We start from the raw sequence: 16,125 nt of genomic DNA on the forward strand, positions 1-16,125 counted from the left end.
GCTCTGGCTGTGCCTGACAAGCAATCTCCAGGTTTCCGGGGCAGTGTTACACTCTGTCAGCATTGTTAGAGCTGAGCAGGGCTGCACAGGATCATTGCTAGAGAGGCTTCCTGGAGGGGCTTCCTTACTGGAATGTGGGTGACTCACCGCACTCAGCCGCTCTTGTCTCCAAGAGATCATGCTCCTGCTGCACCAGGGCAGTGGTGATGTCTGTGAAAATCCCTAGGAAAAAACAGCTGCTGCAATGTGAAAGGGAGAGAGGATGTTTGGGAAGAGCAGTCGCTCTCGGTCGCTCCTTGCTGCTGAACAATTTCCGAGCGCATGCAGAGCTCTGGGTCCCTTTGCGTCAGCCACGGGATGATGCATCCACTGCATTTTCCAAAATGCAGCCAGCCAGGCTGGGCAGTGCAGAATACCAGAATACAGTGACAAGAGCATGTGTGTTTCTGTGTATGCCTGCTGGGGAGCTTGCAAGCCTAATGGAGGGTGTGCACATGTGAAGCAGAGGTAACCACCTGCCCACCCTCGTTGTGGGTCCATGATGTGCTACAGACCCTGCAGAAGTCCCGTTTTCCCTGTGACCCACACACCTCCAAGGTCAGCAAGGGCTGCCAGGGGACACATGGGGAGGCCAGCAGGAGAGCCTGTGCTTGGGTTCTCAGTGGCTGGCTGCCCTCCAGGTTGGCCACCCTGTTCTTTGCCCAGATTTGTTCCTTGGAAAAGGCATCCCACAAAATGCCAGCACCATTTCCTGGCACAAGGAAGGCCTGGGTGCTTTCGGTCCCCTCTCCAAAGTCAGGCAGCTCAGGATGCTCACTCAGGACTGTGTATCCCAGTGCCCCCAGCCTGAGCACAAACATGCTGCCCCAGTGCTGGGAGAAGAGCCTGGAGCACAGCTGAAAGCCTGGGCATGTCTGCCCCAGCCTCTCAGCCCTGCTTCCAGCAGCCTCAGAGACTTCATTCCCCTTAGCGATGACTTCCAGCCCACTCTCAGGCAGCGGGGCCCAGTCTGACAAGGGAGAAGCTGGAGAGGGACTCTTTGTCAGAAATTATAGTGATAGGACAAGAGGGAATGGGTACAAATTGAAAGAGAGGGAATTTAGGTTAGATATTAGGAAGAAATTCTTTACTGTGAGGCTGGGGAAGCCCCATCCCTGGGAATGTTCAAGGCCATGTTGAATGAGACCTTGAGAAACCTGGTCTAGTGGGAGGTGTCTCTGCCCATGGCAGGGGATTGGAATGATCTTTAAGATCCCTTCCAACCCAAGCCATTTGGGATTCTATGAAATTGATTCTGGACACCACAGATCCTGCTCAGGAGGAAGGTGTGCAGATCCAAAAACTGGGCTGTTTTTCCCTACATTCTCCATTTTTTGTTTTGCAGCAGAGTGACTGCTGCACTTTGACCCTGGTGGTGATACAAAAGCAAGGAGGGATTTATCTCTGCAGAGAGCTTCAAGCAGCTCACCTGCTCTCCTAACACCCAACCCAATCCCCTGCCTCAAAGCAAGACTCAAAGTTCAAACTTTTCATACAACTTCAAAGCAAGACTCAGGCGGCACGAAAGCCACGTAGGCAGCTCAGTCAGAGCTGACCTTCTCCATCCACCTGAGGTCACACAATCCCTCCCCAACCCCAGCCCATGCCAGCCTTGCCCTTGGTGGCTGCTGCCTGTCCCACGTGCAGCCCAACAGCACAGACAAACACGTGCATTTGGAAGGACCTGGCATTTGAAGTGCTTTCACTGCAGTCACGCCCACAGTAAAAATTATAGTTCCCATAAATGACATACGCAACTACAATGTGGTCAAAGTCTTTTCAAGGCTTCCGACTGAGCAAGTTATAGGTTGTAAAGGTCATGGTAAAGCAGCAGAGAAGTTTAAATCTCTAAGACCTCCAGAGCTCTCTAATGACTTTTTATCAGCTGTAACTTGGAACTCACATATTCAAGCAGCAACCAGCAGATGCTAAAGTTCCTGCATAGAAACCAGAAAATTACAAACAACACAAACATGGCCAGATGCAGCTGCAAATGAAATGCTATGAAGAGAAATGAAGGGGCAGCCATGCTTTGCATAGCTCATAACTTTTAGTATAAGCAATGGGCAGGGATAACAGAGCAAAGAGGTTCCTTATTCCCCAGGAAAACTCCTTTCTCCTCACCTCCAGCGTCCTCACAGGACTGGAGGCGGTAGAGGAGATGAATCATACAATATTTGCAAGACTTGTAAAATCTTATCAATTCTGAAAGCCAATTTGTGCTAATCAGCACATATTGCAAGTGCAAATGATAACTCAAAGGAGCAGCAAAATGACTGGTGCAACCAGCTGAAATTGAATCATCTGGAAGTTCACTTGTGGCCACGAGAGCAAACTGTCACATATCCCATTCTTCCTCCAATTCTTCCTTAAAAGGGACTTATTTCCCTCTCTTAAGCAGCCATAACAGGATGATGTGCCCTGAACTCCAGTTCACTGCCTTTCTCATGAGTGCTGGGAATGGGCCAGTGTCCTCATGGAATCAAACACCACCTCCCCTCAGGACAGCTGGCTGCTGTTCCCACCCAAGCTCTCACAGTGCCCTCCAGAGAAGCCAGGCCCCTCTTGCTGCCCTGCCTGTCCCTCAGCACAGGGTACAGAGCCACCAGCTTGCTTTCTTCTACTGAGGATTGCCAGATCATGGTCCAGCCTGAAGAGCAGCCTGAGGTACCACACGAAGAACTGGTGGGACAGGCAGTACATTACACAGCTGAACTTCTGCAGCAGCAGGAATTAAGTTTGGGGGATCCTCATTTATTTTTCCTTTGCATCTAATTTACCACCAGCATCAACTATGAAGAGTATCTCCCTGTATCTCCCTGGAGCATCAGCAAACAGGCATCATTCCAGGGCTATATACAGTGAATACAGACTGAAAGGAGCCAAGTTCACTTTTAATTGTGCAGCTGATACTGTGAACTTTATTCTACAAGTTGTTAAAACAGATTTTTCATCTTTTGAGACAGCTTATCCTGAGTGAAGTTTTAGCTTCAATTATATGGGTTTAAGTCTGAGGTAAGTGATAATCTCAAAGCAGCAGCAGAGTCACGTTTTCTCCTCCACTGAAACTCTGAGATTGTGCAACAGAAGAAATGGCAAAGCTGGAGTGACTCTGGACTTTGAACACAGCTACTGAAACTCGTGCTTTGACGTGTGAACCCCCTTTACTCCTGTAAGCTAGCAATCCAGTTAATCAAGTAATGCAGTTAATCAATTAAGTACTTCAGTTAATCAATTACTACACAGAAGAATCCCAACTTTTCAAAAGGATCCAAAAAAACCCAGTGTGGCTTTTTTTTTCAGCAGCTCTGAAGCCAGTGTTTTTTACAGTCCAGGCTGAACTCTTGATCTTAAACCAATAAAGCTTCCTAATGGTCCTGAGTTTCAGAATTGAGCAAATCTGAAGCAAAATAAAACCTGAGATTTACAATGCATCTGTCAACCAGTCCTTAATTGCAGCAGCCCCTTGTGTCACACTGAGTCCTGTGTGCCACCCATTGTTCAACTTTATACATAAAGCTTTGGCACACTCTGAGCTTTCAGAGTCTCTGTTATTCAAAGACTTTCTTTTATTCATAACCTGTCAAAAAAAGATGTCTTTCAGGAAAAGGGGAGACTCAAAGGAGATCCACAGTCACTTATTAGCCTAATTTCTAGCACTAACCACATGAAGATAAATTAGGCCTTCAGACTCTTCTCTTCCAAGAGGGATCTCTCGAGCATATCAACACACAAGATCATAAAATGCTGTCTGCAAACAGTAGGGCAATCTGAAAACTTGTTCTTATCTGTTATTGCAAAATAGACACCAAGGGGTAGGATTCACCTCACCTAATTTTAGCCATCTAAAAAGTTGCCATCTCATCTCAACAACTCACTGCAGCTTCCTCCATGGCCAATCAGGAGATTCCCTCCTATTTTAGGATGGAAAAAAGGAACAGCAAAGAAGGCCTTGATGCTGCTGGTGGGGGAGAATAGATCAATAGTTTATGACAGATGCCAAGGTCTGGGAGAATCCCTCCATGACATGTGCAAGAACATGCATGGGGTGTAACAGAATCCTGTGGGGAAAGCTGCAGGCCTCACTCCAGAGTGATTAGGTTCAACTAATTGCACACAGCCCTAGACCTGTGGAGGAGCAGGAGGGGCTGGTCCCTGGCTCCATGAAATGGGGGATTAGAGAAGGAAGGAACCTGAAAAACTGGAGAATGATCTAACAGCTCATCATGCAATCTGCAACTACTAATGTCCATTTCACTTCATTTCATTTCATTTCATTTCACTAAAACATTTAAATATGAGACACCTTGAACATTTCAAATACTCTGGAATGTTAAAGGGTCAGGCTTATCCCTGGCTTTTATCCGCTCACCTTGTTTCAGCATCATTTGACTCCAGTCAAACCTTTTTTTCCAACTAAAAAAGTATTACCAATTTGCTTCCCTGTGATAAGTTTCCCTTAAATGCTGTCTTTTTCTTTTCATAAACTCAATTAATTGTGAACTAGAAAAAGTAAGCTTAGGGAAAACACACAGACTTTCCTAGAGAACTGTTTGACACAGGTTCTTCTCTGATGTTTCTGATACTTTTCCCCTCTAGTATTTTTAAATATACACTGTATTTCACAGATGAGGTGACTTTTTCTTATTCTTCAGTCTTGCATAATGAAACGCTTTGTATAGAAAAAAGACTTTCTCGAGGTTGGTGGGTCATTGATAATTTGGCTCCGAATAAACAGTCCTGGCAAGCTGCACCTGAAAATAAAAGTCATCTGGGAGACACTGAAAGAAGATCATCATCAGATCTGAACAGCTTGCTGGGGAAAACTGTATCTCAAATCACCACTTTGAGCACGGCTGACCATGCCAGTGGACACACAATTAAGATGAACAGTCCTGATTGCTTTGTTTCCTGATTTCACATGGAAATGAGGTGCAGATGCACAGCCAGTCCCTCTCATAAGGCTGAATTTGGCCCATCACCACAGTTTACTGACCTGGTCATGAGCATCTGTGTCACCCCCAGCTTGTGCACACCACACTGACCCTTGGAAGGTCTTGGTTCCAGGTTGGGAAGGGCAGGGAAATTTTCAAGAAGTATCTCAAATCCACAGGACTGAGGCTCCATCAGCTTTTCTGCTCGCAGAACTACTTTTTTCTTTTTCTGTTATTTAGTGGCTTCCAAAGTTTGAAGAAAGACCTTTGTGAGCAGATAATTCAATGCAAAGTGGATGATGCCCTTCAGTGTTTCTTAAAATCAAACACTTTCATGAGTTGATATTCCAGGAAACTACCAATTATCATTTTGATCCCTTTAGGATTAAACTCTAGGAGGATTAACTAGGATAGCAAGATAAGAAAACAAATCCAAAGAAAGCACACTTTACAGAAGATTTAAAGCCTTCCACAAATCTGCACTTGGTAAATTCAATGTAGTGCTGAATCAGACATGGCAGAACCCCGTGCAACCCACCCATGTATGTGAGATCTTAATCTTCATTTTACAGCCCCAAACCAGACTGTTGCCATCTGCAGCATCTGAGCCAAGTAATTTCAAGCTGATTTATTACATTTCTAACTCTGAACATCCATCATTCTGCAAACAGCCTAAAGGGAGATGCCCTATACCTTAACTTACACTTTTTACAGTGGTCTCCCTCTAAAGCTGTCTGCCAATCATAATATTTAAATCCTATGAAGTTTACTTCATGTTTTCTGTAATTTGAAGTCCACACTGCATTTTGTTAACACACTGGGTTCCCAGATGAGGTTCAATAACTTTAGTATGCACTTCTTATTTGCTGTTCCCTTGAATAGCCTCACTTAACCGGCTCTGTTTCTGACATCATAGAAATGAATGCTGTTATTTTCTAAATACATTATAAAAATTCTGCTAGTATCCAGCACCAAGTGTTTGTATTTACCCCTGAGATAAGCAAGCTGCACTTAGAAGCTCCAGCCAACCCCAGGGTTGTGAGGGGGTGTGATGCTGCTCACAACAGAGCAGCAGCTCATTTTAGCCTCTTCAGCACACAACTGGGTACCACAGACAACAGCAATTTATTTCCCTTCTCAGGGCTTTTCTAAAAACAATCGCCCAGTTTCTAGCATGCCTGACAGCAACAGATCAGCTTGACTTGCAGTTAAGAGTGAAGCTGAATACAAATTTTGAAAGCAGAATCCGTTACATGCTACAGAATTTCAGTTTTCTTTTATTACAATAGAGAGGTGAGAAATAACAATAAAACTGGAACTTGGGGTGCATTCTGACACAGAAGAGTTATGAAAGGCAACAGAGTTCTCCTCACAGTACAGTAATTCTTAAGGATGGACCAAAAGGATTATTTACCTCTGCAATGAACTGTTATCAAGGAATGAGGATATTTTACCCCATCTAGACAGCAAATACACAACATAACCACAGACCATTTTGGAAACCCATTATCAATAAAGTTCTGCTCAAAGAAATTAAGCCAGTTCCATCTCTACCAAACACCCAAGGTTTTATTTGGGTATCTAAAACCCAACAGTTTTTCCCAAGTTGGATTTTAGTTGGGTTAATTCGAATTCCCGAAAAGGATTTTGTCAGAGGAACTCAGGCAGAGGTTTGATTTTTTTTCAGTCAAGCCCACCTCCAACAGCTCTTGCAGCATATAAATATAGGAAAGACGTAAGCGTTTGGTGTCGTAGAGCTCTTCTACGCTTCGTACTCAAACACTTTAAGATCCTCGAGCAGTTCTTTGGCGAGCGCCTGCAGCTCGGCGTTGCAGCTCTGGGACAGGGCCACGATGCGCTGGAAGGGCAGCGTCTCGCGCACCTCGGCGCCCGCCCGCGCCAGCACCTCCGGCTCCAGGAGCACCGACTGCAGCAGGCGCAGGGCGTGCAGGCAAACCTCGGCGTCCGGGTCTGAAAGCAGGGCAGAAAAGCATCCAGGGCTCGTTAGTGTCGGCACCCAGGAGATTCCTCTCTCAGAATCTCTGCTTGTCTGAGTGACTCTGAGATATGTACAAACTTCTTTTGTTCAGCCCGGCCTTTGAAGGAGTCAGGATTCTTTTGTTCTCGTTCTCAAGGTTGTTTATTATTTTCCATCTAGAACATTCTTTCTCCAACCTGCGTAGGTCTGTCTGGCAGGCCAGGTTGAGGCACACTGACCGCCTCAGAGGCAGTGTCGTCTTTTTATACTAAAAACTACATGTACCTTATCTACCATAACTTTTCAATACCTATCATGTATGTTAGATAGTGAGCTTCTACTCTAAACTAATCTAAAAGTGCCAACATCACAGCAGAAGATGGAGGCCAAGAAGAAGAAGGAGAAAGACTGGACACGTCTAGATTCTTCCATCTTGCCTCCTGAACTTCTATTCCAAAAACTCCAAAACTCTATTTTTCACCCTGGGACTAACTATTATTCTACTTAAACTCTCTTGACTTGTAATTCTTCATATAAAGGTTGGTAATTGTTTTTTCTAAGGGCTAAATCATAGGCATAGGGGTCTTGGGCTCTGTGCCAAGGTCTCTGAGCCCCTTGGCAGGGTCTCCAGCCCTCCAGGGCAGCCAGAGGAATTTCCTGGGTTCCGACATTCCTCTGGCTGCCCTGGGTGATTCAAGACCCTGGCAGGGGGCTCAGAGACCTTGGCAGGAGTCAAAAACACCTGTGCCTTCCATTTTAACCCATGGAAACAATTACCAACTTTGTGTGAAGATTTACAAGCCACAAAAGTTTGAGCAGAATGATAGTGAATTGATCTCAGGGTGAAAAAGTAGAATTTTGGGGATTTAGAATGGAGGTTCAAGAGGCGAGATGGAGGAATCTGGGCATGTCCTGTCCTCCTTCTCCTTCTTCTTGTCCTCCATCTTCTGCTGAGATGGTGACACTTTTTGATTAAAGACAAACTATCTAACATAAGTGATAAACATTAGAAAATTATTGTAAATAAAGTACACATAATTTGTAGTACAAAAAGTTAACACCACCCCAAGAACAGTCACTGTGTCACAGCCTGACCTGCTGGACAAACCTCAGCAGGTCAAAAAAAGGTAGTAAATTTAAAAAAAGAAACAACCCTAAAAAGCAAAGCCGGCAAATCTCAACTTCTTTGGTCACGGGGCTAAGGAAAAAAAGACTTTCTAATACCTCAAAAGTCATCTCAACCACAAAAACCCAAGAGTTAGAAGTGGGTCTGAAAGGATCCACCAGGCAGATAGGGAATAATGGAAATGTTGTAACTCCCAGGTGCTCTTTGCTGCTGGCTGGCTGGCCAGCTCTAGGAGGTACCTGAAAATCACATTTTTGTCCTCCCTCAGCAGCTTCTGTCCAGCAGTGTTTGTGAGGGAGAGATAATCAGGAAGCTTTCTCTTGTTTTTCAGATGTTGAAACTGCTGTAAAGGAGGGAATTTATCAACCTGAATTTATCCAGTCAGTACCCAGGATGTACTGTTGGATGCAATCCAATTTAAAAGCAGAACAAACTGTATCCAATGATTATTCAGACTTAAAAAAACAAACAGAATAACAATCTCCAGTAAATCATCAGGCTTTTCTTTAATTTCTTTTTATATGAGCCTTTGGATTTCCTCAAAGCTCAATAAAATATTAATCTTAATAAAACTTTCTAGCAACCACATATCAACCTTTCAAGTGTTTAATTCAGTCTGCACAAAACTGAAATGGGTATTGAAGCACTGCTGCTCAGGAATGTGCCAGGGAAATGCAGCAAAGACCTTTGACTGACTTAAGCCAGGAAGACATGTAATAACTCCACTGCTAAGAACACAGGATGCATTTTTAATTACTGAAACATTAGGAGCATTACATTTTAATCATTTGCAACGGCCCATTTGCATTTAGTGGTTTACAGCTTTATCAAAAGCATCTGGTAGAAAGACTTCCCTATTCTGCATATTCCAAATGAAAACATCTAATATATTTTTACAGCTGAAGCAGTTATTTTTCCCACGTGCCATGCATTTTTAATGTGTTTTTCATTAGCATACGTAGTCCTCAGCAAGCTTTTGATAAAAGATTGTGCAGAAAGGTTAATAAAATTAATTCAGATCACTTTGAGCACAAAATCCCCAGAGAGACCAAAATCTCACTGAAGGAGCATAAAACCAGTGCAGTGATGAACCAGAGTGCACTGAGTTTGGAGGAGGTATTTGGTGGGGCTGAGGCAAGTTCTTTCCTTTCCTGTCTTATTTCACATGTAACACTGGTGACCTGAAAAAGGACTGAGGAGAATAATTCATTAAAGCATAAGGGTTGAAAGCACCCAGGGGGGCAGAGAACAGGATGTGATGGACACTGAAGAAGACTGGATTTCAGCATGAAACTCACTGCTGAGATGGGGATTTTAAAGTGATTCCCAACAGCACAAGGCTGAAGAATAATATTAAAGATTGTGACATTTGATCTACACCCAAAAGCGAGGCACTCTCTCTCTCTTCTCCCATCTTCCATCATAAATGGAAATAGTCAAGTGCTAACCTCTTAAGAAAGGAGTTCTTTCTCCTGGAAAACCAGCAGAGTGGGGTATACTCTGAGGACACAGGTATTGTCCAACCCCAAAAAGTAACATATATTTTCTCCTTTTCTGTGCAATGAGAATCCTAGCTGTTGGGCATGCTGGACAATTTTTAAAATGTCAGATCAATAAAGGCCCTGTGATTAGTGCAGCAGACCCATGGCACAGCCACTCTGATTGCTGACACCCAGGCTGAAGGCTCTAAGGAGTCTCTTTCCATCATCACCTCCAGCAGTACCTGCAGGTGCAACTTTCTGAGTGATGAGCACTCATAACTCTTGGGGAAATGCTGCAGCTCAGCCTCACAGACAGCAAGACTTTATGTCCAATTTCCTGGCCAGCAACACTTCAGTGAATCCTTTTGAAAAAACCTAAGTACAAGTTTTGGTTTTCAGACTTATTCTGACCTAATCAAAATATGACTAAAAGCCTTGAATTTGTCTTCCCTTGCCTTCCATTTTTGCCTCCATGACTTCCACACTGTGTATTTTTTAATGCCTATTTTTTTGCCTGATACAATGTTCAAACTCTGCACAGATCACCTCCCCCTTTTTCTGTTCTTAGTGATATTCTACATTTATTCATTGGAAATAGCAGCCACAAACTACAGCCCAAATAGGTAAGAAGAAAGAGGCTTTGGGGAATGAAATCTATGTAGTTCATTTACAATCTTCCTCTGTGTGACATTATTCCTCCTTGAAATAAAGCCACTAATACTTTTAATGGCTTGCAGTACTGCTGGGAAGCTTCATATATCTAAGATGAAAAGAGCTTTGTTATTAATACTGTTACAGGAATCAATATTAATATTATCTGCAAGTGTTTAAAGGCTGCAGAAATTAAAGAATCGATCAGGGGAGATGCCTTAGCAGGGGAGCCAAGAAAATGAGGATCTGTAGGAGATCAGGAAATGATTTCCAGCTTGACAAACAAGAATGTTTTCCAGTAAGAGCAGAGAGGTTCTAGGAAGAATCCCCAGCAGCAGCCAGGGAAGCTCAACAGCTTGAGTCACTCAAATGAAGAACAGATTAGGCACGCGGGCATCCAGCAAAGGAAGGAAATGATCCTGCACCAGAAGATGACTTAATACACATTTAACCTCAGATTGCCATTGTTTTGAATGTATTCTGAGATGTTCTGAGTTAAATAAATACATATGCCTTAAAATACACTCCCTGAGGATTACATGTGGTTTTGAGAATACTACTTATTGAGGATAATCATGCTTCCTAAGAGGATTTAAAAAAAATACCAGAGAAATCATTCCCTTGTCTCCAATATCATTAGGGACATTTTCTAAAAGCCCTGTCTACAAAGCACTCAGAGAAATATAAGGAATCTTCATTATTCAGCATTATATTTATGTCAACAGCTTCCAGATTTAGTCATTTCTACACTAGCTGCGTAACATTTTGTTTGTACAAGATCAAAAAAAAATCCTTTAGCTGTAATCAAATCAGTGCATCACATCCTCCCAACCACCAGCACACACATCTCCAACGACAATTTCAAAACTATCACCATTATTTCTGGAGAAGAGGGGGAGAAATCAAGCTGCTTGCCTCAGCCAGGATCACAAACCATAAGGTGCTGATGTAATTTTACCAAGGTGTTGAAACTGCTGGAGCTGGCTGACGTCCTGCAAGCTGCCAGCTCAGTTTGATGTCACTGCCTTTCAGTCACTTACAAAAGGCAGCTGATAACGTGGATGGATTTTAGTCACATCTGTCATTAGCACCAGGCTCTCAGATGAACTGTCCCCTACAGCAGCGTTTAAGTAATTGCATTACATCAATGCTGAACAGCTTATCCACAATTGGCTCAGAGTTGTGCGAACTCAATTTACACGTGGCCACACCATCCCCTGGCCACCTGAATGCAAGATTTATTGCCAGCACCCTGTTTACAGCTGTGCCTGTGTACAAGAACACAGAAGTTCTCAAGGCCAAGTGCAAGGTCCTGCACATGGGCCGGGGCAATTCCAAGCACAAGCACAGGCTGGGGGATTGAGAGCAGCCCTGAGGAGAAGGACTCAGGGGTGTTGCTGGATGAGAGGCTGGATATGAGCTGGCCATGTGCACTGACAGCCCAGAAAGCCAAAATTGTCCTGGGCTGCATCCAAAGCACTGTGGGCAGCAGGGGAGGGGGGAATTCTGTCCCTCTGCCCTGCTCAGGTGAGACCTCACCTGCAGAGCTGCCTCCAGCTCTGGAGCTCACAATATAATGAAGATGTGGATCTGTTGGAGTGAGTCCAGAGGAGGGACATAAAGATGGTCAGAGGGCTGGGGCACCTCTGCTATGGAGACAGGCTGAGAGAGTTGGGACTGTTCAGCCTGAAGAAGGCTTTGGAGACACCTTAGAGCCTCTTCCAGTGTCTAAAGGAGCTACAAGAGAGCTGCAGAGGGACTTTGTACAAGGGAATGTAGTGACAGGACAAGGGGCAATGGCTTTAAAATACAAGAGGGGAGGGTTAGATTAAATATTATAAAGAAATATTCTCACTATGTTTGTGATAAGGCACTGGCACAGGTTGTCCAGAGAACCTGTGGATACCTTATCCCAGCTGGGAGTGTTCAAATTCAGGTTGGATGGACTTCTGAGCAACTTGGTCTAGTGGAAAGATGTCCCTGCCCACAGCAAGGGGGTTGGAAGGAGATGGTCTTAATTCTCTTCCAATTTACATCATTCTATGACTTTACAATTTCAAAAGCTTCCACCACTGCTGTAATAGGATTCAATTCAATTCCTGTCTGATTCCAGCAGGAAGGAGCAATCTGCCTCTCAGCCTTTCCTTGTACTGAGCCTGTCAGACTCTGTGTTCACAGCACATGCAACAGAGACAGCCACGGCCATGGCTTCCCCTGAGTGAGATTTCTTTGTGCTGGCAGGGCTGAGGCAGCATCTGCAGCAGCAGTTTTCCAGACATTTCTGTACTGTTGATAGGTCTGAGGAGACAAGAAATGTTGTGGTAAAGATGCTCTGAGGGGAAGGAGCAGGGAGAACACCAAAGTAGAAAAAAGGCTAAGCTTTGCTCCTGCAATTCTTACAGATACAAATGCACTTTCTGCAAAATGTTTACCCCAGCTCCTGTGTTACAGCTGGGCTTCTGTCAGTCTTCTCCCTGGCTGCATGGCTGCTCCCACATATGGAGTTCAGCTAAGGAGAATTCCCCATTCTCCTACAGAGATATATTTGTCATGCTTTTATCAGAGAAATCCTTTAGAGAGAGTCCTAGGACCCAAACTGAAGCAGCAATTCAGTCCCAGTTTGCCTGGCCTCTACTCAGGGGATCAGAGTGAACAGGAGTTTGCACAGAGCCCCGTAGCTGGTGGGTGACAGTGCTCCTCACAGAACATCAGTTTGCATGAGTTGTTAGGCAGAGCAAGGACCCTGTCAAAAAGCTCCTGCTCAGATGGCAAGGACAGCCCATCTGGGCAAGCAGCTGAGTGTGGAAAAGGGCAAGCATTCCATGAGACTTGCCCTGGCCACTCTTCCAGGCTCCCAGATAGCTGAGGCTCAGGGAACAGCTGACATCCCATCTTTATCAAATGGAAGTGCTCTTAAAGAGCAATCCTCCCCTTAAGATTAATTGCATCATCTGAAGAACAGCATGAAGATGAATCAGGGGCAGTTTAGGTTGGATATCAGAAGGTTTTTCAGCCAGAGGGTGGATGGGCACTAGAATAAGCTCCAAAGGAAGTTGTCACAGTCCCAAGCCTGCCAGAGTTCAAGGAGCATTTGGACAACATTCTCAGGCACATGGTGGGATTCTTGAGATGTTTTGTGGGGTCAGGAGTTGGGCTCAATCATCCTGATGGGTCATTTCCAACTCAGCATATTCTATGGTTCTATGACAAGAGGATGAAATTGTTGAGCACTTGAAAGCCTGGTTTTGATTTATAAACCAAAATTTTTTTAATACAGACATCAGTTTATAAATATGATGGTTCTGTTTGTCCAGATGTTTTTTTAAATAACATGCTGCCATGCAAATAACCTGAAATTTCAAAAGCTCTCACAGCCATAACAAATTCAGACAGAAAACCTTCAGAGTTAGTAATGAAAAGCAAATATTGAGGGTGCAGGCAGCAGAGTGACAATGTGCTTCATACAAGCATTTCTAATAGAGACCATCATTTGCAAAAAATTTGGATAAACAAGGTTGGATTTCCACATGGAACTGTGGTGGAGGAAACTGAAGGGCAAGATCTAAAATTAGTCCTATTTCTCTTTTTGTGTTTTGTTTAATGAAGTACCTAGAGCAATGTGTCCCAGCTATGGACAAGAAATATCACAGACAAAGTATCTCTAAATTCCATGTTTTCTCAAGTACCAAAGAGACAAGTTTTTTAAACTGCCTGCATTCAAAGGAAAGGAAAGTGGGAAAAAAACAAAATAAAGACACACAGTGTTAAAAAAACCCAACCAACCAAAAAACCTCAACCAAACAGAAAGCAGAGAAGAGCCTAGACTCCTTTTCTCCAGCACTCATTTGGTGGCAGATGTTCTGCATGATAAAAATCAAAAACATTAAATTTAGTCTTTATTATTACTACCTGAGCTGATTGTTATTTCTTATGCTTCAAGAGATCCTTGGCAGAGTAATGTACCAATCCACTTCTTTGGGAGTTATGGAATTGAGGTCTTATTGCATCTTTAGATGGAAAACACCAGAAAAAAAAACCACTGACAAATCTCAGGTGGATTTCTACCCAATATGATACAGGCTTCTTTTTCTGTGGCTGAGGACAGGGCTTCTTTAAATCTGAAAGTTATGTGAAACCCTCAGCCAGGACACCAACACAAGGACAGCAGCTGATGGAGGAAACTAAAGCTGCCTATTTTGTCCAAGATGGGAACAGCTGCTCTGCAAACAAATGGTGCTCCACAAGAGAAGAACTCTACTGATCCCACAAGCTGCTCCATGGACAGAAATCTGAGTCATCATTCATGTGCTTTATGCTGGTGCCAGGCTGGGAAGGTGTAGGCAAGCACAGCTGATACCTACACAGAGGATTCAGTGATCTGTGTTGGTTATTAAAGGGTGTCCATCTTTTAGAAAGTTTTAAAAAGGCAAGAAAAAAAGGAAGGAAAAGAGGAAGGAAAAGACAGCCCACTTCATGAAGTGATACACTACAGAGACCAGCATTCTCTTCAAAAATTGTGTCAAACATTTGGTTTTCTCCTATGATCAGTGCAGCCTCCAGCAGAAAGAGCTATTAAGAATTCTTGTTAGTGAACATGAAGTCACAGCAGCTCATCCAAGTTTCCCAACGACAGCAGGACAGTTTGCTGTTAACATTCTTACTCCACTAGGAACCTTTATTAGACTTTTTTCCCTGCTTTCTTTTCCAAGTGGTGTATTCAACATCGAGACACATTTCTGTCTCTTCAAAAATGCTGTGAGACAACTTGAACCAAATCCCTCTTTGTCTGAGATACAACAAAGGGAAATAAAGAAAATCGAGTCAATTCTTTTCCTCTCTTCATTTAATGGGAAGGACATTCTTCTTCAGGGGACAAGGACAGGCAGAGAGTAAGAACTCAGAGAAGGAATTTGAGGGACTTATCAGCTGCATACAAGGCAGTGGGAGAAGTATGGCCTGATGTACAGACTGAAGTCATGAACATTTGGAGATTGACAACAGAAAAGCAAACAGGATGATTCTCTAAAAAAAAAAAAAATCAGAGGATGATTTCTGGGGCCTCTCTTAGTAGGAATAGTGATAAAAGCATACAAAACTAGAAAGTTGTCATGTCATAAGCCTTAATCAAAACAGGCTTTGAAGAAGCTTCCTGCAGGCAGGCAGCACATCCAGGATCCTCCACAGGATAGTGCTCTACTCTCCTGCATGGAAAACCAGGACCTTATACAGTAGCAGCTTCAGGTATTTGTGAGCTGAATCTTGGCTAGCAGAACCTGAAATGCTGGTCAGGGAAACAGGAGAGGAGCAAGAGTGGGAGAAAGCTGCTGAATTTTCCAAGTAGAGACATTTAAAAATAGATTAAATGTTGGAAAACTATGGAGGTCTCACACAAAATGATGAGAACAAGATCAGGTCTTGGATCTGACCCCTCATCTGATACCCAACCCTGGCAGCTCTCTCTTGACAGAAAGCAGACTTCCTCCAAAGTCAGGAATCTGAACCTGCAGAATTGCTTTATCTGAGAATCTTCCTCCCTTGCTGTAACTGGAGAAGTTTATTATCAAAAAGCCAAAGAATAAGCCATAATCATCCTTCTTTCTACAACCCAGCCATAAGCAATTAGCACTTCCAAACTGCAGAGCAGCCTATTTATTATTTCCATTAGTAGCTGCAAATTAATTATAAATGTTTCCCATTTCATCCTCTTACTTGACCTAGGAGCCTTTTTCAGACAACAAACTGCATCAAATTGCATTATTACCTTTTTTCTTTTATCACAACAATTGGAAGGGCATATTTGGGAACCCATAGCCAGACAGGATTCTTTGAGGGTGTTTTGGGTTGTTATTTTTTGCTAGAACAGCTTTTATATATATATATATATATATATATATATATATCTTAGCCAACATAAAT

At 43.4% G+C, this 16,125-nt stretch overlaps 1 protein-coding gene across 2 annotated transcripts in view; it reads right to left on the reverse strand.

Moving 5' to 3' along the window:
* Window positions 1-6,536: 6,536 nt before the first annotated feature.
* HSF2BP (heat shock transcription factor 2 binding protein) overlaps window positions 6,537-16,125 on the reverse strand; it is a gene marked incomplete at its 5' end in the record, with an annotated part of 30,769 nt that continues 21,180 nt past the window's right edge. For both annotated transcript variants that reach the window (XM_084226941.1, XM_084226940.1), the window contains one exon: window positions 6,537-6,944. In XM_084226941.1, coding sequence (XP_084083067.1) covers window positions 6,736-6,944 — 209 coding nt within the window. In that variant the 3' untranslated portion in view covers window positions 6,537-6,735. The remainder of the gene's footprint in view (window positions 6,945-16,125) is intronic.

The sequence above is a fragment of the Fringilla coelebs genome (genome assembly GCF_963513975.1).
Source record: "Fringilla coelebs genome assembly, chromosome: 2".
In the NCBI taxonomy this organism is placed as follows: domain Eukaryota; kingdom Metazoa; phylum Chordata; class Aves; order Passeriformes; family Fringillidae; genus Fringilla; species Fringilla coelebs.